The sequence below is a fragment of the Panthera leo genome, chromosome E2, assembly GCF_018350215.1.
Source record: "Panthera leo isolate Ple1 chromosome E2, P.leo_Ple1_pat1.1, whole genome shotgun sequence".
Classification (NCBI taxonomy): domain Eukaryota; kingdom Metazoa; phylum Chordata; class Mammalia; order Carnivora; family Felidae; genus Panthera; species Panthera leo.
Window position 1 is genome coordinate 8,791,163 of NC_056693.1, and position 26,635 is coordinate 8,817,797.

Below are 26,635 nucleotides of genomic sequence, written 5' to 3' on the forward strand. Positions count from 1 at the left end.
CCCCAACATCTCAAGACACTCTAGCCCCAGGATGCAGGACAGATACACAGACACTGAATGAGGGTCAAAGATCTTTAAATAAGGAGCCGGTGACAATAAATACTGTACAGGGGAGGGGGTGAGGGTGAGGGTCCAGATCTGTGGTGGTTTCAGCCTCGAGACTCCAAGGACCTGCAAAGAGGGGGAAGACAGGGGAGTCAAGCTCAGGGAAGGGGACCTGGGGAGGCATGGGAGAGAGCCGGGCCTGGGCCCAGGGCAGTGGACTGAGGGATTCTGGAGAGTCGGCTGCAGACCTTGGGATGAAAGTGAGCCTAGGAGACCCCCCCAAAGGATTTAGCCAGAATAGCTTGTGAGAGCCTGGGTCAGGGGTCAAGGGTCAGAACCCCAGAGAGAGGAGCCGGGGCTGGGGGTGGTGGCCATCAAGGTCCCAGAAGTCACTGGTCTGGTCTGGGACTCTGGGGATAAAGGAGGCGGTGGAGGCCGCAGGGGTGTGGTGGCAAAGGGCTCACGAGTAGCTCTGGTGCTGCTGGCGCCGGCGAGCAGAGCGCATCTTCTCGAAGCGGGCCTCCATCTCCTCCAGCACGCGAGGCGTGTAACGCACCACCAGCTTCACCGAGCCCTGGGCTGCCTTCAGCAGCTCCACTGCCTTCTCGTGCTGCTCACCCTCAACACTCTGCAGGGCGGTGTACAGACACCTGGGCCTGGGGCCTCCCACCCACACCCAGCCCCGACCCTACTGTGGGTGAGCCTGGTACCAGCCCGGGCTGCCAGGGCCTTGTGTCCTTCTGGGAGAGGCACGTTCACTCTGGGCTCAGCGTCCTCCTCCCCCCAGACCTGCCAAGTTCCTCATGTCAGGGACAAGCCCTCAAAGCCCTCAGTCACCAAGCCGGACCTCCAAGTCCACCTTTATCCCCTCCCGCCCCAAAGCCTGCTGTTCCCCGGCCCCATCCCTCCTGCTCTGACTCCCTACTTTGTCCCTGCCACCCTGGCCCCAGTTCAGGCCTCATCTTCTCCCCAGGGACTTTCACCTAGCCTCCTCCCTAGAACTTCTGGCCTCCAGTCTCTACGTTCAGTCCATCCCCTACAGAGTTCCAAAGGGGTCCTTTGACCCCTCCAAGCTGAGCCTATCCCTCCACTGTTCACAGCCTTCCCAAGGCTCCCCAGAACCCTTGAGATGAAGTCCCAGCTTCCCAGGTTGACACTTGGGCCCTGCATGGCTGGCCCCAAGCCCTTTCTGTTCAGCTCAGAGGAGTGTAGAGTCACAGCCCCGACCTACAACATCCTCAGCTAGTAATACTCTTCTCTACCCTATTTGCCTGGAGAACTCCTCTGCATCCTTCAAAACCCAACTCAAATGTTCCTTCCTCTGCAAAAACTTCCCTCACCTACGCTGGTCTGGTGTCCCATTTGGGCTCTCATAATGCTTTGTGCTTCCTCATTATTATCTCCCTGGATCAAGATTCTTTCAGTCAGAGTCTATCTCTCTCACCAAAAAGGAGTCCTTGAATATGGGAGCTGAGGCAAACTTCTCTCAGTGTCTCTAGCGGTGCCCAGCACAGGGCTGGACAAAGAGGCAGTACTCAACCGGTGCATGTTGAATGAATGTCAAAAGCAGGGACTGTGCTAACCTCGAACAGACCGGGAGCCCAGCCTCAGTCCCCACTCACCACGCCATTCACGGACAGCAGCTGGTCGCCGCGCTTGAGGCCTCCGTGGCGGTCAGCCACGCCTCCAGGGATGACACGGGAGATATAGATGGGGGAGTTCTGCTCCTTGCCCCCCATGATGTTGAAGCCCAGGCCCTCATCTGTCTTGGGCAGCTCCACTACCCTGGGATGTGCATGGCCCTCACTGGCTGTGAAGGCAGCCACCGTGGCCTAGGAGAGAAAAAGTGTGGGGAGGTGAGGGCCCCTCCCTGGTGGGTGTACGGACGAGGGGGGAGGATCTGGGCCAGGGAGAGCAATTTAGGCCAGATCACTTTCCCCACTCACGGGGCACCTGCCGCCGTTCAACACAGGCTCACACTGTTATGAGTCCCTTTTAGTTCCCTCTCAGTGCTTCAGACATCAAAGAGAATGTCTCCATTTTGGTATGAGTGCCTCTTAAATACTCACCACTTGCCAATCTCGATTTTTAACAGAGAAAAACAAGGCCTGGAAGGAACTGAGAGCCTCCAGGGGGCGGCAAGAAATAGCATACAACTATAGTTTACTAAGATTTCAGTGTTTAATGCTCTTTCGTTGTATAGGTGTTAAAGGGTATCCTCTTGTCAGGTATGCGGTACTCGTTTCCACTGGCGGTTGCCACAGATGCCTTTATATGACAATTAAGTAAAACGTGAGATTATTTAAAAGATCAGTAAATAACAATAGCGCTGGTACATAGATTCGGCAAAAATCACGAAGGAGGAAACGGGCACAGTTGACTTTAGGAAGATACTAAACCAGACCATGCAGTTCAGCGGATTGCGTGGGTGATGGGGTGGGGGACACCAACCTTGGCCGTGGCGTGGGCCCGGATTTCAGCACTGCCGGTGATGTCCAGCGTGTCATAGAGCTGCTCGTACACCTGATGAGGACGCAGCAGCATCAGCGAGCCACCAGCCCCCTCCTCCCTTCAACGCCGGAGTCCAGGCCCGCAGACCCTCCCACCCAAGGATCCGCCCCGCCCCCGCGACCTGGAGCCCGAGGAAACTACAACTCCCGAAGAAACCCGGAGCCGAAGCGCTGGCACCCCAAGGCGGGCCGCCCCCCGGCGCTGCTGGGAGGCGTAGTCCCTGAGCTCGGGGCGACGATCAGGACGGGCGGCCGCCCGCCTGTGTCCCGGCGCCGCGCTGCTCTCACCTCCCGGATGGCAGAACAGAAGCGGCTCTGCAAGACTCGCTGGAGGGCCTGCAGCTTCTGCGGGGGCAGCTCCCCGCTGCGCTGGAGCCTCTCGAGGAGCTCCACCGCCCGGGACACGTCTGCGGGGCGGGGGCGGGGCGCATAGACACAGAGTCAGAGACACGGAGAAGCTCGGAGAGATGCGGCCAGAAACCAGTAAGGGCGAACGCAGACAGATCCCGGGAGAGACAGCCGAGTCTCAGTCGGACACCCGCAGAGTTGCCGGTGGCAAGGGGGACTGCGGCCAGCCAGGCGCCCTGCGCCCCCGAATCCCCATACGCACGCAGGCAGGGCTGTGCGGCGGGCGCCCCTCCCGGGCCCGCTAGCCCACGGACCCTCCCACACCCACGAACGGCCGACTCGCGGCGCCCCGCCCCGCCCACCCCCGCTCGATTTGCCCGCCCACCCGCCGGGGCCTGGCCGGGAGGGGCGGGGACCGGGGTCCCGGACGCGGGCCGCGGCCGGTGGGCAGGGCCCCCTGGCGCGCTTACCCCGCTCCAGCCCCAGCGGCTCCACCAGAGCAGCCATGTCGGCGCCGCCGCCGCCAGCTGCCCGCCTGCCCGGTCTCCGGCGAGGAGGGCGGGGCCGCGCGAGGCCACGCCCCGGGCGGCGGGCGCCCCCTGCGGGGGCGCGGCCCGACGTGCGCTCAGCTCCCGGCGTCGCGGCCGCCCCACCTGCCGCCACGCCTGTCTGGCTGCCCTACCCGCGGCTGCCGAAGGCCTGTCCGGTTTGCGACCCCTCCTCTCGCAGCTTCTGTTTACACTCCTTCCGTTTCGGTCTGCCCTGCCCGCCACATCTGTCTATCCCCTTTCTCTTTTTTTCCACGTTGGTTGGACAAACGTTATGTTAAACATCCGGACACTCCGGTGAGCAGGACAAACCCACAGCCCTCAAGGAACTTAGTCTATGGGGGAAGGGAAGTAGGCAACCAGCTGCGACTGTGACAAATTGGAAGTAAGGAGGTGATGATCTAGGAGGGACACTGACCTAGAGTCCTTGGAGGGAAGTTCATCAGGAGGTGGGGCATGGATCAGTTTCCAGGCAGAAAGGAGCCCACGGGGTAAACATTAAGAGCGGTTCATGACGGTGAAAAGGTAGGCGGCATACAGGTTATGCATGGCCTTGTGTGCTGGCATACACACGATGAGGATGTTGGACTTCATGGTAACTCCTAAGAGTCAACTGTGACATTCCAATGTGTATTTTAAGATCCGTGCAGCCACCGTGTGCCGACTGGATTGGATGGTAGCCACAGTGGAAGCAGGAGGCTCTCCCAGCAGTCCCATGATGCCTTGGACCAGGACAGAGGCAGGGAGGACAGGTGGACAGATTTTGAAACGTCGGGACGTGTCCTGGTAATTTGCTGTGTATGATACTAAGGTGCTGGTGGGGCCTCTTGTTAAGATGGTCTATGCTGGAGAAGGATTATCGGATATATTGTGAATCTGAGGAGCCCGTGCAGCACCCAAGTCTGAAAGCAGTACTGAGCATGTGGGCAAAGGTGGTGGATAAGACCATAGGAGTGGACAAGAACGCTGGGTGCAGGGTAATATAGGACGAAGAGGACCTAGGACTGCTAACATTTCAAAGTTAGAAAGAAGATTTAAAAAGTGGGGGTGGGGGGGGGTGCCTGGGTGGCTCAGTTGGTTAAGTGTGGGACTTGGACTCAGGTCATGATCTCATGGGCCGTGGGTTCAAGCCCCGCATCAGGTTCTGTGCTGACAGCTCAGAGCCTGGAGCCTGCTTCGGATTCTGTCTCTCTCTCTCTCTCAAACAAACATTAAAATTTTATTTTCAAAAAAAAAAAAAAAAAAAAAAAAAAAAAAGCCAGGAAAGTAGTAGGGAAACCAGGTGGGAGAAACTGTTAAGAAAGTGCTTTTATTTATTTTTTTAACATTTATTTATTTTTGAGAGAGAGAGAGAGAGAGATTGATTGATTGATTGACAGGGAGACACAGAATCTGAAGCAGGCTCCAGGCTCTGAGCTGTCAGCACAGAGCCCGATGCACTTGAACCCACAAATGGTGAGATCATGACCTGAGCTTTAGTCAGACGCTTAACCGACTGAGCCACCCAGGCACCCCAAAAGGGTGCTTTTATAAGGGGAAGCGGGCAGTGGTATCGGATATTCTAAAGAGGCCAAAGGAACATAGGAAATGTAGACAAGACTGTGGAGAAGACTGATTGTTGCCTGCCCGCACCATTAGCTGGATGGGGATGCGGAAGCCAGAAAAGGGCTTTGGCGAAGGGAGAGAGCTAGATCAAGTTTGTCTCTCCCTGTCTCCCTCACAGTACAAAACATGTTTACAGTTGAAAGCAAAATCCAAGAATACAGGAAGGCTGATACTGAAAAGAACCTGCCCCTACCCCCGCCCTAACTCTCCCCACTGCAAGAGGCAGCTTATGGCTGTTCAATCTTCTAGTTGCTTCTGTATCTAAGTAACATGCTATGTCTCAATGTAGCAATGTTAGATGTTAGTAATAGATTACATATTGATTTTCTGCTCTTACAACCTTTCTGCTCTCTTCCCATGGTAGTTTTCTACTACCAGATTTTCGGGCCATCCGTCAAGTGCTCATGGTATGTCTGAGTACTTACTATTTCCTGCCGAGCCCAAGTAGTGTTCTGTGCTTCCATTTCCTTTCCTGGCCAGCTTCTGGTTTTGTTTTTGTTTTCCTGGGATTTCTATGTGCTTTTCTTCCATCACCTTCTCAATTTTTCAAACTTTCCATCACAAGGAATTTTACGGATTCTTTTTTAGTCAGGTTCACTGAAAAATAATTGACAATGCAGCACTGTAGGAGTTTAAGGCGGACAAACAGCATGATGGTTTGATTTATGTATATTGTGAAATGATTAGTGCCATTGGTTCAGCTACTGAACCTTCTTTTTAAACTGGAAACTCCTTGGAAACTTGAATCCTCTGACCCCAAAAGGGTTGGAAGTGCTCTCTAGAAACTGCCAAACTGCGACTTTCCTCCATGGCTCTGAATCAGATCTAGTTTCCTCTTATTTATTTTTATTTTTACATTTATTTATTTTTGAAAGACAGAGTGAGACAGAGTGCAAGTGGAGGAGGGGCAGAGAGAGAAGGAGACACAGAATCTGAAGCAGGCTCCAGGTTCTGAGCAAGAGGTCAGCACAGAGCCCAATGCGGGGCTCAAACCCACGAACCGTGAGATCATGACCTGAGCCGAAGTTGGACACTTAACCGACCTAGCCACCCAGGCGCCCCATAGTTTCCTCTCTTTTAAATCCCTTGTTTTGGTGATGTATATCCTGTTAACTTCCTTAAAAGGCCATGAGATTTCTTTTACTTTCAAGAACGTTTGTCTAATTCTTTTTCTCCCCTAGTACTTGTAATGTTTGTAACAGAACATTTCAGGTCACGAAGTATCTGATTACAGAATGCATCTCAACTCTTAACTTGTTAATGTCTTCAGCTCTAAAGTTTCCATTTGACTTTTTTCTTTTAAAGACTGCAGCTCTCAGTTAAAGCTCTCCATCCTGGGGGCGCCTGGGTGGCTCAGGAGGTGAAGCATCTGGCTCTTGATTTCAGCTCAGGTCATGATCTCATGGTTTGTGAGGTCAGGCTCTGCACTGACGTCACGGGCCCTGCTTTGGATTCCTTCTCTCCCTCTCTGCCCCTCCCCCCATCTCCCTTTCCTTGTTTTGTCAACATATAGAACAACATTAGAATGCCCGGGTCAGAATGCCTGGGTCTGCTGGCTGTTCTTTCCTTGGTTTTCAGCAATCCAAGTCCTTGTCTTTCTAAAGTGCCTAATGATGTTTGAGTAGATGCCGAGTATTGTGTACTAACAATCACAGAGGCTCTGAATGAGACCTTCCTCCAAAGGGCTAAGTTCTCTCCTGGCAGGCAGATCACCTAAATCCTGATGAGGTTCACTTTCAGGTTTCTTCATGCCTGCGGTTTCACTTGTGGCTTACTCCAATATGGTGGCCGCTCTGGGGATCTCCAGCATGGCCACTGCTCCCTGCAGGGTGGGACCCCCCAACCTGTCTCCCCCAGACCCGCAAGGCCGCTGCCACTTCTGCTCAACTCTGTAGCCTCCAGCTAGTTCTTTCCCGCGAGCCCTTTTGGGGGTGGGGGTGGGGAGTTTCTTGCACTGACAGCAAGCAGTTTAGCAGTTGGCAAAGGCCTTGAGTGGGGATTGCGTGTAGATCTGGGGGCTCAGCGCCCCATCTGGCTCAGCATAATTTTGCCCTCAAGCCCCACCTGCATAGTGTGACCTCTGTGAACTCAGCCCAGTGGACTGCCACTTTGAGTCTGTTCCCCCAAACCAAATTGGCAAATGTCCTCAAAGAAAAAGGGAGGGTATTGGCTTTCCTTCTCTTAGGCATCAGACTCCCTCGAGCCCAGGTCCCCAGTGCCTTTCACAAGTTCTTTTATAAACCGTGACTGGTCTTTATGTAACATAACCGGCATGTGCCACGCTAGTCCAGAACACTGTTCTTTGTAGCCAATTCCAGAAGTGTAGTTGCAGCATCTGGGAGATCTTTGAGAATATGCTAATTAGAGGCACTGAGCTCTCTTTTATTCTCTAAAGTCTTCCCTCCAGGGCCAGTTTTTCTACTTAACCTCGTGGTCTCCTGTTGCAGGATTTTCTCAAACGCCTGTCACCCTTGGATGCTTAGGACGACTGAAGCAGTTAGAAGCATAATCCATGTGCTTGGTTTTCAGCAATGCAAGTGCTATTCTTTCCAGAGGGGCGCCTGGGTGGCTCAGTCGATCAAGCGTCTGACTTTGGCTCAGGTCTTGATCTCATGGTTGGGGAGTTTGAGCTCCACATTGGGCTCTGAGCTGTCCACGCAGAACCTGCTTCAGATCCTCTCTCTCTGCTCCTCCCCCACTTGCACTCTCAAAAATAAACTTAAAAAAAAAAAAATAGCATAATCCATGTGTGTCAGACAGATTTAATAGACAGGCTGCCTCTGGGTTATCAAGCCAAGTTTGCCTTTAGACAGAGAAACTGTTCAAAGACCAAAGTAGCTCCTGTATTTGCCTGGGCGGGAAATGCCCACCCAGCTCCCTAAGCATCGAGGGCTGAAATGGAGGGTGACTGTCCGCGTGCGGATCCTGGAGTCCGCTGCCCTTGCTGCACTTGTAGTTGTGGTCTGGAGCCGCTCCAAGGTTCTGCAAGGCTAACTGGCTTCCTTCTCAAGCGGTCGCCAGACTGAAGTGTCCTCACCGTCACCCGACGTGATCTTCTCTGTCCAGAAACAGCTGGAATCTCAACTGCTGACGGGACCTCCCCTTTCCGGTTAATCCTCGTCAGAGCCGTGTGTGAAGTAAAAATACTCATGGCGCGGGTGGCTGGGAGGCTTGCTCTGTGAAGCATCCAACTTCAACTCAGGTCATGATCTCACGGTTCCCGAATTCAAGCCCTACATCAGGCTCTCTGCTGGAGGCACAGAGCCGGCCTCAGATCTGTCCCTCTCCCTGCCTCTCCCCGCCTCTCCCCCACTCTCACATGTGCATTCTCAAAAATAAACATTTAAAAGAAGAGGGGCACCGGGGTGGCTCAGCTCCTCCTCCTCCAGCTTGTGCTCCCATTTCATCTCCCCACCCTTCCCAGCTCTCCAGCCTCAACAACAGCTCCCCTTCCAAAGTCACAGCTTCCACAGAGTAACCTCGTTTTAGAGCCCCACCTCCACCAAGACAAGGGTTACAGAGACGGCCCCATAAGAGCCCTGACAAAGATGTTAGGCGAAGAGAAAGGAAGAAGAAAAAGAAAAAAAGGAAAGGAAACCACAAAGACATCTAAGACGCTAACGGAGGGAACCTTTCAGAGCACCTCCTTATCCCAGTTTAAATGGCTCTGGGGTAGTGGGGGGTAGCCCCAGCCCCAGGTCAAAAAAGCCCAAGTTTTTGGCATGCCCTGGGACACAGACCAGAGTAGGGCTGCTGGAAAGGGCACAACCTTCTGGGAAGACATTAAAAGCAGCAAAGAAACCAAGGTGCTTGTTATCAACAGGAAATTAATTTTATTTTAAATCCAAGGGGCCACAACAAATAAGGAGACGCCTACCCTTGGCTGGCAAACTTAGGTGGTGGCCAAGAAGGTTGGGAAGAGGACGACAGCAAAGGGACGGGTAGGAACGCATCCAAACAAAACTGGGGGTGGGGGGGGGAAGCCCTCTTCACTCTGGCGCAGCCTCCATCAAATACCCGTTCTCTGGAGCAAGATACCCATCACCTCCTTCAGACTCCATGTACATGTCTCGGCTTTCGTTGCCCAGACCCTCCAGCCCGTTGTCCTGGCCGCCACCACCCCCACCTCGGGCCTCATCCCTGCCCCGTTCACCACCCCGCTCCCCCCGCTTGTGCTCGCGATCCCGGTCTCGGTCGCGGTCCCGGCGCCGCTCCCGTTCGCTCCGGTGGCTCCGACGTCGTTCCCGGTCTCGATCCCGGCCCTTCTCCTCCGGACCGTCAGGGCCGTCAGGACCCAGCTCCCCAGGAGGCCCGTCATCGGGCGGCGCATCACCAGCCTCAGAGGGCTCCGCCATGTCGCCACCGCCTCCGCCACCACGTAGCTCCTCCTTGCGCTCCCGCTCGCGTCGTGCCCGCTCCCGGCTCCGGCTACTTCGCCGCTTCCGTTCCCGGTCCTTGTCCTTGCTACGCTCCCTGGATCGCCTCCGCTCCTCCTTGTCGCGACTCCGCGAGCGCCGCCGCCGGTCCCGAGAGCGGGAGCGTCGCCGTTCTCGCTCCTTGTCTCTCTCGCGGCTTCGTTCCCTGCGCTCCCGCTCGCGGTCCCGGTCCCGGTCCCTGTGGGGAAGCGGGGAGGGGCCGGGCCTGGATGAGGTGGGCAGAGGTTTGTGGCGGGGCCCCCCCACGTGACCGCCCGCGTCCCAGGAAACCAGCTGCCCAATCTTACCTCTCATCGTAGCGGGAAGTATCGTCCCGGCCCGAGTGCCGGATGTTCACGTCGGCCCCGCCTCTTCTGGTACCACCGAGGCCACCTCCTGGGGCGGGGGCGGGCGGAGAAAGGGTCAGTCCAAACAGGGCACCCAGGGAAGGGAGACGAGGCGCATCAAAGAGCAAAAGGCAGGCCTGCAACCGCCAGTGGCGGCTGCGCTTTAACAGGACAGCTGTGTTCACACGCTCGAGGCCTTTCCCCAAGCGCCAGCTGGTCAACACCTGTACTCAGACTCCAAAGCGCACCCTTAACCTCCAAGTCCACACAGCCTCCCAAACCCCTTCTGCTCAGCTGCCTCCTGACACGACGCCGAGCTAGAAACCTAACTAAAAAACGTGGCCGGCCTCGAATCCTCCAACAGTTTCCCACTGCCTTTACTCCAAAATCTCCATCAAGCGGCCTCCAGAAGCTGGCCACTGGTTCTTCATTTTCGGGGCGCTTTTCAACCCCCTCACACTCTCGGTCTCCGTCTCCTTTCTGCCCCACTTCGGGGGACCATTCACTGCTCTCCTTGGGGTCTGCTCTTCCGTGTCCGGTTAACTTACTCCCCCTTTCCGGGTCCTCCTGAACACCATTTCCACCGCAAGCCTTCCCGAACCTACCCCGCTGCCCGGTTCCCCACCATTTACTCACGGACTGAATACATTTCCTTCCTAAAACTTCAGGTGGCGCTTCACAGTGCACACGCCCCTGTGAGCAGGGAACTCCTGCCTCTCCAGACTGTTAGGCACCGTGAAAGTCAGGACTAGGTCTGGATTTGCTGTCACCAGCATGTAACGTAAGTGTCTACGCACAGTAGTCAAAGGACAACTGAGGAGCAACGGCGCCTTCTTCGGATGGCAAAACAAACCCAGAGAGTCACTTGCCCACACGGGGACTTGGCAACGAAGGTGCAGAACTGGGACAGGAATCCCGGCCGACTCCAGAAGCTGCCCTCTTGTGCACCGTTCCGCACCACACGGACCGGAAGCAAGCTTCAGTGAGGCGGGCCGGAATTCCACGAAAGGAAAGGACTTCCAGCAGTGCCGGGTGAAAACAGGCAAAGGATGCTCGGAGAGCAAACGTTCTAACAGGCACAGGCAACTGACCGGGCATCTGGAACGTGACAGGTATGATGCGGAACAGACTTGTGTCTTCAATTGCCAGGTCACAACCCAGCAATGGATCACACCACCAATTAGATGGGTTGCAACCAACACACATTAAAAAAAATAAAAGGCGCCTGGATGGCTTAGTCGGTAAAGCATCCGACTTGAGCTCAGGTATTCTGTGGGTTGCACTCTGTGGGTTGGAGCCCCTCGTCGGGCTCTGTGCTGACAACTCAGAGCCCGGAGTCTGCTTCAGATCCTGTGTCTCCCTCTCTCTGCCCCTCCCCCACTTACTCTCTCCTGGTCAAAAATAAACATTATAAAAAATTTTTTTTAATAAACAAAAAACAGGGGCGCCTGGGTGGCTCAGTCGGTCAAGCGACCGACTTCGGCTCAGGTCACGATCTCACAGTTTGTGAGTTCAAGCCCCACGTCGGGCTCTGTGCTGACAGCTCAGAGCCTGGAGCCGGCTTCGGATGCTGTGTCTCCCTCTCTCTCTGCCCCTCCCCGACTCATGCTCTGTCTCAGAAATAAACATTAAAAAAATAATAGTAATAGTAATAATAATAATAAACAAAAAACAAAGTAAAGCAACAGAATATAAAATACTAGTATAGACTGTCTGTAAAAAAGGTAATTTCTGGGGGAGCCTGGGTGCCTTAGTTAAGCATCCAACTCTTAATTTCAGCTCAGGTCACAGTCTTGTGGTTCGTGAATTCGGGCCCCACATCCGGCTCTGCGCAGATAGTGTGGAGTCTGCCTGTGACTCTCTGTCCCTCCTCCATACTCGCTCTCTCAAAAATAAACATTAAAAAAAAAAAAAAAGGTAATTTCTGTTCATAAAACTTTTGTTTGGGTTATAATTTTGCATGTATACATGCTGCGTCAGGAAGTACTAGGTACTGCTATCGCAGAATTTGAATGCCAACGGACCTAGAAGATTCTGGGATTCCGGGATTCTACCAGAACAGGAAACAGCACTCTGAAGAACTCACTCCACCCCAGAGAAATGAGGGCAAGATAAAAACCGATCTGTTGTTCAGAGAGCCAGCAGTTGAATGTGTGGTCTCTGTCACACAGGCAAGTTCAGGGTGAGAAGAGTGGGCGGGAAGGCAGGATTAAGAGCAGAGTACTCATCCATCTGACAGGTCTACCCGAGGAGGACCATCTTCTTGGACAACTGTCACTCACCCTCAAAGAAGTAGGTCCTTAACAGGCATGTTTGGATGGCAAGACCTCAGACCCAGGTCCAGGCCCAAGGCTGAGCCACTGAGACCCACCCACCCCAAAACGCAGAGACTCAGTCAAGACGGAGTATAAAGCAGGACACACACTGGGCCAGTGCAGGGAAACACAGAAGAGATCAGTCTGCACACATAGCAGGCAAGACAGAAGCAAGCTGCAGTGACACCAGAGGTGGCTCCTGGCAACTTAAGGTCTGGCTACCAGGTCCCCTTCAGGCCAACTGGCATCACACATCTTTGGGCTCCAAAGGATCCGTGGGATTCTCAATCAACAAGGCTCCTTTGTGCTTTAAAACCCTCAAATGTATTTCTGATACCTGCAACCAAACTGACCTTGACTGACACTGTGAATGACAATCAGAGACAGACAAAGACTTGCTCTTGACTAAAACACATGGTAAGGGCGCCTGGGTGGCTCAGTCAGTTAAACATCCAACTCCTGATCTCGGCTCAGGTCATGATCTTATGGTTCGTGGGACTGAGCCCCGTGTCTGGCTGGGTGCCGACAACATGCAGCCTGCTTGGGATTCTCTCCTTCCCTCAGCCCCCCCACCCCCCGCCCCATGCACATGGCTCTCTTTCCCTCTCAAAAGAAATAAACATTAAAAAAAATTAGAGTAAAAACATGGGGGGCGCCTGGGTGGCTCAGTCGGTTAAGCATCTGACTTTGGCTCAGGTTATGATCTCATAGTTCTTGAGTTTGAGCCCCATGTCGGGCTCTGTGCTGACAGTTCAGAGCCCAGAGCTGCTTTGGATTCTGTGTCTCCCTCTCTCTCTGTCCCTCCCCTGCTGGTATTCTTGCTCTCTCTCAAAAATAAACAAAAAGAGGGGCGCCTGGGTGGCGCAGTCGGTTAAGCGTCCGACTTCAGCCAGGTCACGATCTCGCGGTCCGTGAGTTCGAGCCCCGTGTCGGGCTCTGGGCTGATGGCTCAGAGCCTGGAGCCTGTTTCCGATTCTGTGTCTCCCTCTCTCTCTGCCCCTCCCCCGTTCATGCTCTGTCTCTCTCTGTCCCAAAAATAAATAAAAAAAAAAAAAAAACGTTGAAAAAAAAAAATAAACAAAAAGATTTTTAAAAAAGTAAAAATATGGTAAACAGGCATTTGCTGAACCAACGTATCAACAGACAAGCAAGAGCAAAGAGTCAGTGGATGAGAGGGTGACATTTACAACCCTACCAGGGGCTCCTTGCCAAGCTGGGCATCTGGTATGCTGAGCTTGGTGAACTCTGAGGTGACCCCCACTTTCCAGGATAAGGAGAATGAGGCACAAACAGAGGAAGTCCACCAACTAGAGAGTAACCCAGAACAGGAAGACAGCCCTCAGGAATGATGACGGTGATGAGAGACAAGCTGGAGAGAGGAAGGAAAGACGTGAGCAGCCAGGCAGGCAGAAAGTGGCAGGGAATGCAGAAGGGATGCAGGCCTGCCGGAGCCCAGCCCACACAGGGAGTGCTCACCTAGCCGCCGGGGCCGCCAGCCCTTCACGGTTCGGCCCCTCTCCACGTCCACAAGGACCCTCCTGCCGTCAATCTTCTTGCCATCTGCGTGCTTGTAAGCGGCTGCAACAGACGTGGGGGGGGGGGGGGGGGAGGGGGGAAAGAGTCCCCAGAGGGTCCTCTAGTCAGGACAGGGCCCGGCTCTGTGGCATCCCCACCCCCATGTCCCCATCAAGGCACTCTGTGCGCAGGCGCGCGCACACACACACACACACACATGCACGCACACGCACACGCGCGTACACACACGCACGCAAGCACACGCCCACCAGACAGCCAGGCAACTGACAGCCAGACTGACCCTCTCCCAAACCAGGAGGGGCCTGCTCCATCTCGGAACTTGTTCATCACCCCCCAATTGCTACTGGGGGGAGCAGGACCACCCCAACCACCACCCGCCCACCTGGGCTGCCAAGCCCTGCCTACTCCCACCCGACAGAGCAGCCCCCTCCTGTCCAGGCGGCCAAAGTCGCTGCAAAGAAACTGAAGGTTAACTTAAGGTTGGACTCTGCTGTGGGGGAGGGCTCCTCCACAACCCCAGGCATGCACCCTAAAACATCGTGCTGGGGGAGGAGGCCCAGCTGGGCCGCACTGCACCCCAGTTCACACCGTTTTATTTTTTATTTTTTTGTGTTTTGGGGGACGGAGGTGAGTGTGGGGGGAACAGACATCAGAACAGAAAATGAACCAGAAAAGGGTGGGAGAAATCTTCAGGAGATGGCAGGGAGCAGAAGGGTGGGGTTACGGTGCTCCCAGGGGGCCTGGAGGGGCCCCCTACAGCAGGTGGGGGAGAGGGAAAGTGGAGGGAGGCATGGGAGGCGTGCGGTGCTCCTCACAATTCCTGCCTTACCTGAGCCGACTGACTGCCACCCAATCCCAGCCCCCGTCCCATCTCTCCCTCCACAGCCCCTGCTCAACAAACACTGGGAGGCCAACCCCAGCCTGAGCCTGCCGGGCAGAGCGAGGAGTAGAGGGGGAGATTCGGGGTGAGGCATGTTCCTGCTCTTGGGCAGGGCACAGCAATGGGCAGGCCTGACCCAGGGCCTGTCTCACACGGGCGTCGGGAAGGCCAAAAAAGTCCGTTTCCCACCCCCAGCCCTGGCCTAGGGAGTTGTCCTCAACCAACCACAATACCCTGCCCCGCCCCAGCCCGCTCCCCCCCAAATAACAACCAGAGGAAGAGAAAAAGGTGCCATTTACCGATGCCGGCCTTGCGGGTGTCCAAACCGAGCGGGATGGGGGGGGCTCGGCAACTCCTGGGGGCCTGGCGAGGAGGCGGGCTTCCCGGGGGGGGACACGGGACCGCTTACCTGGAGCCCCCAAGCTTACCTGAGCACGCGCACAGACCCCACACCCACCACCATGGGGTCAGCTAAAGCTACAGGGAGGGAAGTGGGGGGGTTCTAGGGAGCCAGTGGAGAGGGAGAGGAACCACGTCTCCTGCACCACCTGGAGGCAGGCAGAGGAAGTGGCGGACCCCAAATAAACCTCATGGAGGCCTTAAAAGAGGGGGAGACAAGGATTAACATCAAGTCTAGGAGCTGGTAAAGTCCCGGGACTATCTTATTGCATTTAAGAAGGCGGCTGGGGAGGCCTCAGAGAACCTGTGCGCCCTCACCTTTCCCGGTAAAGTCCACGCTAAACTAGGCACACGCCCCGCCCCCTCGTAGCACATAGAAGGACTTTTCCAACTCGAGTTCCACACTCCCTCCCGCCACCTGCAGGTCAAAGGCTGGCACCCAAAGGGGCAGCCTCGGGGGTCCAGGAGATGGCGTGCAGCCCAGGATCTGAGGAGGAGGGGCCGCTCGGCCCCCGAACCCAGAGGAGGGTAGTGGGGGGACGGGAGTGAAGGACCGGGAACACAGTCAGGCAAAGGAACCCTGCTCTGGTTCAGTGTCCCAAACCCCGGAAGAAGCCCAACCCAGGAGTACCAGCAAAGAAACCACGTGACATGTGTGCTTCTAGGCTCGTCTTTCTCTCCCTCTCTTAGGTCTCTATAGACAGCGGAAGGGTTTTAAGTAGAATCTACGACACCTTCAGCCCCTGGCAGCCTGTCACTTGGTCCCTCCCACACTCCAATCCCCAATTCCGTGCACTCTGCAGAGCCGCTGGGCACCACGGCCCTTAGGTAGGCCTCGACCAGGAGAAGGCAGACAGAAAAGGGGCACAGCACCCTGAATCTAGCAACCAGAAAGATTCTCCAGGGCCACCACAGTGACAGCCCCACAGAAGCACGGGGGCAGGGAGCAAAGGATTGAAGGGTTCCATGCGGAGCCCTCCCCCCAGTGCGTCCTGTCTTCGGCATTCCTGTAACCTTCCCGCTGACGCCATGAAGCCAGGTTAAGTCAGGGGCTGGGTGGAGCCCAACTGGAGAGGCCAGACGCCTTTCCAATCAGGGTCCGTCCTTCCCTTCCTGGGACCGACAAGATTACCAGAGAGCCTGTGGACTGGGGGCAGGGGTGGCAGGAGGGACAAAGGGCACCCAAACAAGGAAAGGGTTCCGGGTGCGGGGAGGTTGAGGGGGCGACTGGGGATGGGAGGAGGGAGGCCTCACTGCTCCTGCACTGCCTGGCTAAGCTGGGCTAGTGTGCGGTGCTGAGTGATCTTACCCATGATACAAACCCTTATACCAACCATACACTGAGGTGTTGTAAGGGGAGCGTAAGCATCAGCTGCAAGCCAGCTGCGTGGTGGCTGCAGTGACAATAAGAACAGTCAATTAATACGGCGGCCCCTGGACACGCCGCAGCCCTGCCCGCCCCCGCCCACCCATCCCTGCCCATGTGGACGCCGCCGCGGCCTCAAAGGGGGCTTTGGAGATGTGGGGGCAGGCGCCGAACACGCCTACAGGCCCACTGCCCGCTGAGGAACAGGGTGGGGGGCCAGGGGTGGGGAGGCGGAGGGTCGGGTGGCCCAGCCCCAGTTCTGCTGGGGGAAGAGAGGGCAGGTTCAAAGGCCAGTCCTCAGTCTGACCTAGCCACCCCCACTTCTGGTGGGGGGAATGGGGAGAGGCTCCCCGAACACCCGACCCCTCCCCCCCACATCCAGCTGGCCCCAGCTCCCACCCAGTTCCCTCCTTGCCCCTGAGGTTCAACGTGTGACACTTACCTCCCCGGGTTCACACACACACACACGTTGTGGGGGATTTTGGTTTTTGTTTTTTAAAAAACACGTATATAAAAAAAAAAAAGATATATCAGAAACAGAGGGAGGAGGAGAAGAGACATCGCTAATGTCAGGTTTGGCAGGGCAGGGGTTGGGGACAGACGACAGGAAGGGGCTGGGCAGCAGAGAAGAGAGAGGGTCAGAGGGCAGGGCTCAGGCCAGAGGTACTCACAGTGCATGTCTCGCTCATGTTCGTACTCGATGAAGGCATAGCCACGGGGCTTTCCTGACCGCTTGCTGTAGACCATGTGTATCTGAGGGAGGCAGCCGGTGGGGGGCGGCGCAGAGATTAGTTCTCAGACAAGGAAATCCCACCCTTTCAACCACAGAGGCGGCCTACGCCAGCGACAGATGCCTCACACCCTGTCCCCGTCCCTGTCCCTGAGAGCCCCAGGTGACTAATGCCCTCCCAGCACCGGGCTCAGCAGCGGACGCGCACACTGATCTCAAGCCCTCACTACTGCTCAGAGCGCTCAGGGGACTTTTCGATGAAATCGAGGCCCGCCAGTTAAACACAGAGCCTTGCTCCACAACGGCAATCGGCACACGCTTCTGCATCTTCCCTAAAGGGCCAGACGGCAGATGCTTCCAGTTCCATGGACCTGACAGTCTCTGTCCCGACTACCCGCCTCTGCCTCACAGCAACGGGAGCCGCAGACAACGGTAAACAAACGGGCTTGGCTAGTTACCACTTCTTAATTTTACTCCTGCTACCCAAAATCCCCTGCGAGGAAGTACAGTCAGAATGGAAAGGCAGCCCATGGACTCTGAAGCCCTGAAATGATGGGATGCATCCTTGGGGCCAGGAACCAGCCTTCTCCCTCCACCCCCCGCCACCAAATCCCTTTCCAATTCAAATAACCCCCCGTCCCAGTCCACTCACTCTTTTGATGGGTCCGTACACCTCAAACTCTCTCCGGAGCTTGGATTCTGTTGTGTCATAGTTCTACCGGGAGACAGACAGACACAAAGTTAAGTGGGAGAAATTAACCATCCCCAAACCCTCAGAACATTCCAGGACCTGGCCTACTGTCCTTTGTCCCACACCCAAGCTCTCAGCAGCGCAGGGTTTTGGCTTCTCTGGGGCTCCATGGCTGGGGAGCTGGGGACTCACCACTCTAGCCACAAAGAGAGTCTTGAAGGCATCACCCTGAGCATTGGGATCATTGTGAGGGTCCCCTGTGCAGAAAAAAAGAATGTGTAAGTAGAAAACATCAACAGTCACACACAGCAAGAAAGGCGGACGGACAGAGATCCGTTAGAATAAAATTGCTGGTGACCTGGAGACCTTGGACACGCTCCGTTTTCCAGTTTCCCTGGGGCACAGCAGCCTTTATCTCAGTAACCAGTTTAGGTTGATGGGGGAAGGGGACAGGCTGACCTCAAGCTGACACTGGATGGGGGCCAGGAGTCTGAACACCATTTCAGACCTAGACATTTGCCCCAGCCCCTTCCAGGTGAAGGCTGGGCATCCAGAGGCAGCCTGACCACTCCAGGTGCCAGGCTCCCTCCCTCAGCTGCGGGGCCACGCGGCCACCCAACGACACGGCTTGCACCTACAGCCCTCAGGAAAACCTGAGCTCAAAGGCTGGGAGAGAGCCTAGCAGTGTCCACCTGCTTTCTGCCCCATGACCTCTGTGCCCCAGGGAGAAACCCAGGCCTGGTGCTGGAGCGCACGAAATGCTCAACAGGTGCTTACTCCCAACCCTCCTACCACGAGGCCACTGAGGAACAACCATCTCCACAGAAAGGAGCCAAAACCTATCACAAAACCAATTCCTGGGGGGATTCTGGTGGGTCAGGCCTGGGAAGAAGTCCTTTTCACCAACTATAGAGGCCCAAGCACACACAGCGGTCCTCGACTCCTGCCAGGGTCCCCAAGGCACCCCGACCACTTCAGAGCAAAGGCGGTTCTTCCACGTGACACGACACAGCACAACCCTTAGAATGACATGCCGTATCCCAGGAGAATGTAAAAAAACGAACGTTAATAATTTATTGAACACATAATTAGGCCCAGACACTGCCGCACGCTGAAAATGAATCCTCATTCTGCAAACGGAAACCAAGCCAACCCCCGAAGCATGGAAGAGGAAAAGTGTCAGAGCAGCAAAGAGGCCAAGCCCGGCTTTACGTCCCAGCCCAACCTCACGGCCCCGGCGCTCTAACTACCAAGCTCCATACTGAACACCTACACACCAGCTTCTCAGGATGACAGGCTGGGTGCCGCAAGAAGCCAGAGAAATAAAGCTGCAGATCTGAGGAGGCTAGGCTGCGAACACAAGCGAAACTCAAGATGACTTCAGGGAATGTATTACAAACCAGAGAACTGAGCCTAACTACCTGGAAAGCGACGGTGGCCTTTGAAGACAACGCCACCTTTGCGCCTACCCCCTTCAGTTCCTCACTATCCCTCATCCTTCCGTGTCGTAGTTTTCTGTGCCCCGGTATCTCGATCTACACCGACTGCTCTCGTCCGATCGTCCAACAGGTATCTGTGCAGCGCTGGCAAGTTCCCGGAACCGTCGTACGGAGCCGGGGATTCGGTGGCGCACAAGACAAAACACAGCCCCGTCCTCTCGAAGCTCAGACACTCATGCGGGGAGGCCGACAGCAAACTCGGTGAGGAAGTCATCTGGTTCCATCACAGAGTGACAGACCCAGGGTGAAGAGTTGTAATGGGCAGGTCAGGAAAGGCCTCACCAGGATGAGGACATCTCACTGAAGACCTGAAACCATCACAGCTGCAACGGGAAACGCATCTGCCAACCCCAGGCGCAGGTGGCCTAACAGGCGGGGTAGGAATGCTAAGGCTACAATGGTTGCAGGGGATGGGGGAGAGGACCAAGGCCAAACAGCAGACACCTGAAACTTCCTGACGTGCCGTGGAGGTGCCCGGCAGCATCCAAGGGATACCGCAGAACTCTTTGCGGTTCTTGCTTACTCGAGGGTTGCCCTTGAGTGTGGCCAAAGGGAAAAACTAGTGCAGCCGAGCCGAGAACACCCATGTGTCTGCAAAAAGAAGACGTCAGCAGGAAGAGGGCAGCAGAGAACTGAAGCCGGTCAGCAGCTCACCAGCTGGTGCACTCGTGTGCACAAACTCAGGGAACTCCCACGCTGGCACCTCTGCCCTTGGAAAACCCCTGGTTAAAGGGATTATCTAGGTAGCAACCCCGAGCAGGAGCTTGAAGAAACGCCCTATGGAGCCGGGAAGCCTGTTCAGGCTTTCAGATGGCAGGAAAAGTATTTCGAAACTCTCGGCTCTTGGGAAGTATACTGCCCTCAACGAGCCCCGGGTTTCCTGATCTTAAAAATGGGAGTAATAACCCCCCGCCACACTTGGAAGCTGGGAGAAGTCAACGGTATGAAGTACACCAATTGCTTAACAAGGGACAAGGTCCCCTCGAATGGTAGCTGCTACCGGTGACAAGGCAGAGCCAACTTCTGTAGTTGGAGATGGAGGCTCTTAGGGCCATGAAAACCCTAACGTACTCGACCCGTTTTTTTTTTTTTTTTCTTTCCAGTTATACAGAAGTTCAAACACTGAGGGAAGCAGAGAATAATATAATGAAGCCCTATGAACCAGCTTCAATTATCAACACATGGCCATGTTTGCTTCATCTGTACCCCCATCCCACCAAAGTATTTTAAATCAAACACCAGACATAGCATTGCAGTCTCTAACAAAGAATTTTAAAGAAATCATCACCACCGTACTCTTACTAGACCTTAAAAGGTTAAGGTCAGCTCCTTAACCCGAAACCCAGGGTTCAAATGTACTCCGTTATTTCCAAAACTGGACTTTTAAAATTAGTTGTTGTTTTTTTTTTAACGCTTATTTAAAAAGAACGGGGCAGGGGGGACATAGATCTGAAGCTGACGGAACAGAGCCTGATGCAGGACTCTGTACCCACAAACCATGATATCAAGACCTGAGCCAAAGTTGGACATTTAACTGAGCCACCCAGGCGCCCCAATGCAGTTACCTCATTTAAATCAGGATCCAAACAAGCATACACATCACTTGCTTGACCGATCTTTTGATTCTTTAATTGTTTTTGGTCCACTCCCTGCCCTTTCTCCTTGTCATTTATTAAAGAAACTGAGTTACAACTTTGTTTTATACCATTTCCCACATCCTGAATTCGACCAACTACATCTTTATGATGTCCTTTAACCTACCAAGATCCCATTCTTAAAAGTGTGGAAAATAACTTCTAAGGGGAGAAAAGATTTATCCAAGGCCACCTGGCAGTTAAGCAGCAGGATCGGGGTTACAACGCACAAGGGTCAGACTGCAAGGCCTGTGCCCTACAATACAACCAAGACTCCCCAAATTAACTGCCGACAATTCTGTGTGCCGAGCCCTATAGCAGCTGGGGCCATGGTGGTGAGCAAATCGCATCCAAACACTGCTCTTAGAGCAGCTGTGAACCCACAGCGTAGAGATGGAGATGATCTTCAAATCTCCCCTGCAGACCAAAGCGACCAACCTGTAGCAGGACTCGGGGCTTTCAGCACACAAGGTGACTTGACCCGAGCAAGGAAGTCACGAAAGGCTTCCTTGAGAAGTGACAGCTGAACAGGGATACAAAGAGCTGTTACACATAAACCAAGGTGTCATCAGAGACTGGGGGAACAGCCTGGGCAAAAGCCCAATGCCAGGGGACGTTCCAACAAGAACGAGGCATGAGAAGAGGCCGCTGTAGCTAGAGGGAAGGAGGCACAGTGCACAACAAGTTTGAAACAGTGGGCAGGAGACTTTCATCTTTAAGCTGAGAGCAAAAGGAAGCTGTTAGCAGAAAATGATACAAAGTTGTACTTTAAAAAGACCCAAAGAACTTGGTGGAGACAGGCACGTAGGTAATCAGACGGTTACTGTGTGTCCAAGCAAGAGAAAACCTGAGTGGTGACACATATGGAGAGAAGGGTCAGATCTGGGACATTCAGAGAGTAACAGGACAGGTGGTGGTGACGAACTGGAGAAAGGAGTAAAGAAAGTGTTAAAAACAAACTGGGTGGCAACAACAGAGAGCATGACTTGCAAGGCTACATGGCCATGTTCCAGGGAAGAAAACATCCAAGGAGACCAGGTGGGAAGAGGAAATTCTGAATGCGGTTTGAACACAGGGTCTGAGAAAGGACAGGAAGGCAGCTCTGGTGAGTCATTGCTCAGAGAGCTCTCGGCTGGTATCACGCCTTTAGATGCTTGGCATCTGCATAAGAGCCCTGAGGAAACACGCCGCTCCAGGGAATAAGGTCCAAAATGACACGATTCACCAGCCTCACAGGAGCTGAAAGAAAGACCGAGTCTTCCAACTACAACATCCTTACTCCAACAAGAAAGGGCCACTTGAGACCGACGTGACCCTGTGAGTCTGGTTAATGACTGCGACTATAACGGATCTGTCCTGCAGCCCAGGACACCCAGCTGGTTGTGGGAGTCTCCCTGAGTGCACTCCCCCGTAGAGTGTGCAGCCTGAGGTACCAGGCCTCCCTTCCCACCAACCCTGACCCCACGCTGTACTTCTAAATCCTAAACCAAACACGGTACTTGGCCAACTTTGTGGGCTAAAAACCCCACCTGCCCAAATTAGAGTCCTGGGTTGGATTAGCCGGAGAAAAATGCAAGAAGGTTTGAAGAAAAAGAGATGGGAAAAGAAGAGAGACTTACACATTTTTAGCTCTGTCTCCACTTCCTGCTGTCGCCGCTCAATTTTTTCCCGTCTCTGTCGGGAAAAAGGTGGACAACTGAATGAGGAAAGAAGTGCCCTGATGTCAGGGAACATCCTGGAGAGAAAATGGCAAAACGACATGTGGCCAAGAGATGAAAATTACATACCTTCCTCTCCATGCGTTCCTCCCGGGTTTCTGCTCGAGTTGGGGGAGGGGCATCTCGAGGGTCCTGGAAATAAGAAGACAGGTGACAGGGTGGGAGGGACAGGGAGAAATTGCAAGGGACACCCATCCAGAAAACAACACGTGCCTCAGCCACTCACACACAAACAAGCAAACACGGACAGTTCCCAGGCCAGTGGAGGTGGGGAGTGGCATCAAAACCTGGTCCACAGACCAGTGCTACCCACAAACTGTTCCCAATCTGTGACCAGAAAAATAGACAAATCAGAAGAATTCAGAAACTTCTACAGCAACCTGATAGAGCAGTTTTATGCCTGCTGAAATTAACAAAAACTCGATCTTGGGGCGCCTGGGTGGCTCAGTCGGTTGAGCATCTGACTTCGGCTCAGGTCATGATCTCGCAGTGAGTTCGAGCCCTGCGTCGGGCTCTGCGCCTGACAGTGTAGAGCCTGCCTGGGACTCTCTCTCTGCCCCTCCCCCGCTCATGCTCGCTCTCTCTCTCTCTGTCTCTCTCTGTCAAAAATAAATAGACATTAAAAAAAAAAACTGAAAACAAAAACAAAAACAAACAGCTTGATCTTGGGGCGTCTGGATGGTTCAGTCGGTTGAGCATCCGACTTCGGCTTAGGTCATGATCTCATGGTTCATGAGTTCTAGCCCCACACTGGGCTCTGTGCTGACACCTCACAGCCTGGAGTCTGCTTCAGACTTTGTGTCTCCCTGTCTCTCTGTCCCTCCCCTGCTTGTGTGTGTGTGCTCTCTTCTCTCAAAAATAAATACGTTTAGGGGCGCCTGGGTGGTGCAGTCGGTTAAGCGTCCGACTTCAGCCAGGTCACGATCTCGCGGTCCGTGAGTTCGAGCCCCGCGTCAGGCTCTGGGCTGATGGCTCGGAGCCTGGAGCCTGTTTCTGATTCTGTGTCTCCCTCTCTCTCTGCCCCTCCCCCGTTCATGCTCTGTCTCTCTCTGTCCCAAAAATAAAATAAAAAATTAAAAAAAAAAAACAAAAAAAACGTTTAAAAGATAAACAAATAAAAACTTGATCTTTTATTCTGTGGTCTTTCTTTAAAGATACGAGAAAAATCAGAACAATCCCTTCGTGTTTACCAAAAACCCCAATCTGCAAAAGATTTGTCCGTTATCATAGACAGAGATCGGGACCAGGGCTGATGCCAAAGAAGAGGACAGTGCAGTTCAGAAGCAATGACTGGACCCCTCCTGAGGGCCAGGGCAGTTCCTGAAGATCTCCCCAGCCACTCATTAAACGGTAACTGCCACATGACCACATCATCAAGGACGCCACTGGCCTGTAGCCATTAAATTAGTTTAATTAGCTAATAACACTTCCCAGTACCGGTTCACCGAGGGTGGCAAATCCTACTAAAGAGCCAACCTTCTGTTATCTCTCCACTAACTTCTGCCCTGCAGCTTCCTCCACCTCCACGGCCCTTTCTTACTTGAGGCCAGAACTTCCCGCTTCTGACTTCTGGCTGTGTGCCAGCATTTCTCAGGTGTGTTCTGATGCACCTTAGAAGGTGGATGTTGTCAGGCCAGTTTTACCAACGACAAAAACAGAGGCCCAAGTTACATATTTGTGTTTTCCCTGCAGTTGCATAGCCGACATCCTCAAGCCCACACTAACATCATCCTATTAACAACAAAACCGGTCAACGCAGTAACACCGACGTTTCGCCGACTGGTTGGTGCCCAGCCCTGTAATAAGTGTCGCAGTTAATTCCCCACCAACACTATGAGGAAAATACTACTATCCCCTGGCAAAAAATGAAGAAATCAACTAAGAGAACACACCATTTGCCCAAGGTCACATGGCTGATAAATGGTGTGCCAAGGACTGCCTGACCCCAGAACCTGAATCCTCAGCTGCTACTTACTGAATTTTCAACAAAAACCCTACAAGGAAGCATCATCAACCCCTTTTTTTTTTTAATTTTAACGTTTATTTATTTTTGAGACAGAGAGAGAGAGCATGAACAGGGGAGGGGCAGAGAGAGAGGGAGACACAGAATCTGAAACAGGCTCCAGGCTCTGAGCTGTCAGCACAGAGCCCGACGCGGGGCTTGAACTCACGGACCGTGAGATCATGACCTGAGCTGAGGTCGGACGCTTAACCGACCAAGCCACCCAGGCGCCCCCATCAACCCCTTTTAAGACAGAGAAACTGAGAATCAGAAAGAGTAAGTCCCCCGCCTAAATCACACAGGAAGTGTCCAGAAACTGGACTCTCAAATCCAGCTCCCCGGCCTCAGAACCCAAACCACTAAGAGTCTGCTCAGCGAACTCACCTCAAACTCTCGGATGTAGGGCGCAATGCCACAGTAAGGTTGATTGTGGTGTTTCTCATGTGGCAGTTTCTCCAAGGGGGGCAGGTATGGGATAGGGTCACGGGGAGCAAAGAGGGCCAAAAGGTTGGGTGGCAGGAACTGGGTCATCTTGCCAAGTCTGAGGGAGGAAGGACAGCCTTAGGTTAGGGTGACCGGGAGAGACGAAGCCCCTATAATCCCGGGACTCCCAAGAAGAAAAAGAAAGAGGAGTAAGATCCCAGTATTAAAGCAGGTCCTGGAAGAACACGGAATGATCGTATGGCTCACGGCAAAGAACTAAATCTGAACGAGAAATATAAAGTTCACGGGGGAAGGCTGTGGGAGGGCGAGGCAAGGCTGGTAAGGGCAGCAATGACTGAAAAAGAGTTTACGAGGAGTTAAAGTCTCAGGGTCCCGAGCAAGGAGCCGTGGGGCTGGGAGGTTCCCTGCGAGCGTGGGGGGGGGCTCAGCGATCCTTACGAGGGAGGTCCAAACCAATGGCGGCTGGTGGTCCCACACCTTGGAGACCAAGTTACGGGGGCGAGAATCACAGCAAGTCTCCGATCAAGGGAAGAAGCTGGTAAGCAACAAGCCCCTCGAGCTGGGGGCTTGTGGGTAATAAATGCAGGCCCCCAAAGGCGAAAGGAATTATGGGTAAGGGTCCAGGGCGCCGCGGAGACGAGGAAGAAAAAAAAGCAACACACCGCAAGGGCCTGTGGGTAAGGGGCCGCGGGAGAGCTGTGGGAAGAGGGCCTCGGTGCCCAGAGGAGTCTGGGTAAGGGGTGCAGAAAGGTCCTGCGGCGGTGGCGCGGGAAGGGGGCCCGGCCGCGGGGAAAAGGCTAGGGCCCACCGCAGGGGTTTGTGGGTAGCGGCTCCGCACCCGGTAAGGCCACTCGGTCTCACTCACCCGCCGCGCGGCGCCCTCCTCGGCCTGGAGACGGTCCGGGGGCTCGCGGCGGCTGCGGCGGCCCCTCAGCAGCAGGGACTCCCGCTCTGGCTTCGACTGCGGCGGCGCCCGCGTCGGTCTCCCTCAGTCGCCCGCCCAGCGCGCGCACCAGGCCGCTGCTCACGAGCCCGCGCGGCCTCGGCTCGCGACAGGGGCAAGGGGTGGAGCCAGCCTCAAATCCCTCCGCCGGCCGCGCTGCGCACGCGCGGCGCGATCCAGAACGACCCACACACAGGGACCTGGCGGCGCCGCGGGGACTGCGCACGCGCAAGGTCACTTCCCCGCCCACGGGCACCTTAAACTCCTTTGCCGCGGCTGGCTGCAGGCCGCAGTGCGCACGCGGGTACCGCACCAAACCCCAGCCCCCACCCCCTTTCGCTTTCGGCTCCAACCGCCTCCGTGCGCGAGACTCCTCGATGCTCCGCCCCTTTCCCTAACACACTTCCCGGATCTTGTACGCATGCGACTGTTGTGTGTACGACTAAATACCCCTCCGCCGCCTGGCAAAGAGGCAAAGAGTCCGTACGTGAATGGTGTTACGTTGATGTCTAACCTGTTAAATCATAACTGTTCATTCAGCGCCTAGTGTAATGCTAGGCATTGCTTGGGCTCTGAAGATATATAGCACATGACTAAGAGAAAGTCTTTTTCTTCTTGGAGCTTACGTTGTACTGGGGAGATGATAAAGGCATTTAAAAA

The 26,635-nt window shown here is 54.5% G+C and overlaps 2 protein-coding genes across 7 annotated transcripts; both read right to left on the bottom strand.

Moving 5' to 3' along the window:
• Positions 1 to 58: 58 nt before the first annotated feature.
• On the bottom strand, positions 59 to 6,410 carry LIN7B (lin-7 homolog B, crumbs cell polarity complex component). 3 transcript variants are annotated; one of them, XM_042920392.1, is made up of 7 exons: positions 6,311 to 6,410; positions 5,482 to 5,653; positions 2,844 to 2,962; positions 2,497 to 2,568; positions 1,668 to 1,877; positions 510 to 673; positions 59 to 171 (listed from the first exon to the last, which is right to left on the bottom strand). In XM_042920392.1, exons 2-7 carry the CDS (start codon positions 5,585 to 5,587, stop codon positions 150 to 152), a joined length of 693 nt encoding a protein of 230 aa, XP_042776326.1. In that variant the 5' UTR covers positions 5,588 to 5,653; positions 6,311 to 6,410; the 3' UTR covers positions 59 to 149. The 3 variants fall into 3 exon arrangements, with proteins under 3 accessions (XP_042776326.1, XP_042776327.1, XP_042776328.1); XM_042920393.1 differs by lacking the exon at positions 6,311 to 6,410 and adding an exon at positions 6,100 to 6,267; XM_042920394.1 differs by lacking the exons at positions 5,482 to 5,653; positions 6,311 to 6,410 and adding an exon at positions 3,374 to 3,457.
• A 2,456-nt stretch (positions 6,411 to 8,866) lies between these two features.
• SNRNP70 (small nuclear ribonucleoprotein U1 subunit 70) lies at positions 8,867 to 26,097 on the bottom strand. 4 transcript variants are annotated; one of them, XM_042918694.1, is made up of 10 exons: positions 25,898 to 26,097; positions 24,973 to 25,129; positions 22,656 to 22,718; positions 22,488 to 22,542; positions 17,928 to 17,992; positions 17,697 to 17,759; positions 16,986 to 17,067; positions 13,610 to 13,711; positions 9,780 to 9,867; positions 8,867 to 9,670 (listed from the first exon to the last, which is right to left on the bottom strand). In XM_042918694.1, the coding sequence occupies exons 2-10, from the start codon at positions 25,117 to 25,119 to the stop codon at positions 9,046 to 9,048; spliced, it is 1,290 nt and encodes a 429-aa protein (XP_042774628.1). In that variant the 5' UTR covers positions 25,120 to 25,129; positions 25,898 to 26,097; the 3' UTR covers positions 8,867 to 9,045. The 4 variants fall into 4 exon arrangements, with proteins under 4 accessions (XP_042774628.1, XP_042774625.1, XP_042774627.1 ...); XM_042918691.1 differs by having other exon boundaries at positions 8,867 to 9,697; XM_042918693.1 differs by lacking the exon at positions 25,898 to 26,097 and adding an exon at positions 25,695 to 25,789 and having other exon boundaries at positions 8,867 to 9,697.
• Positions 26,098 to 26,635: the final 538 nt, after the last annotated feature.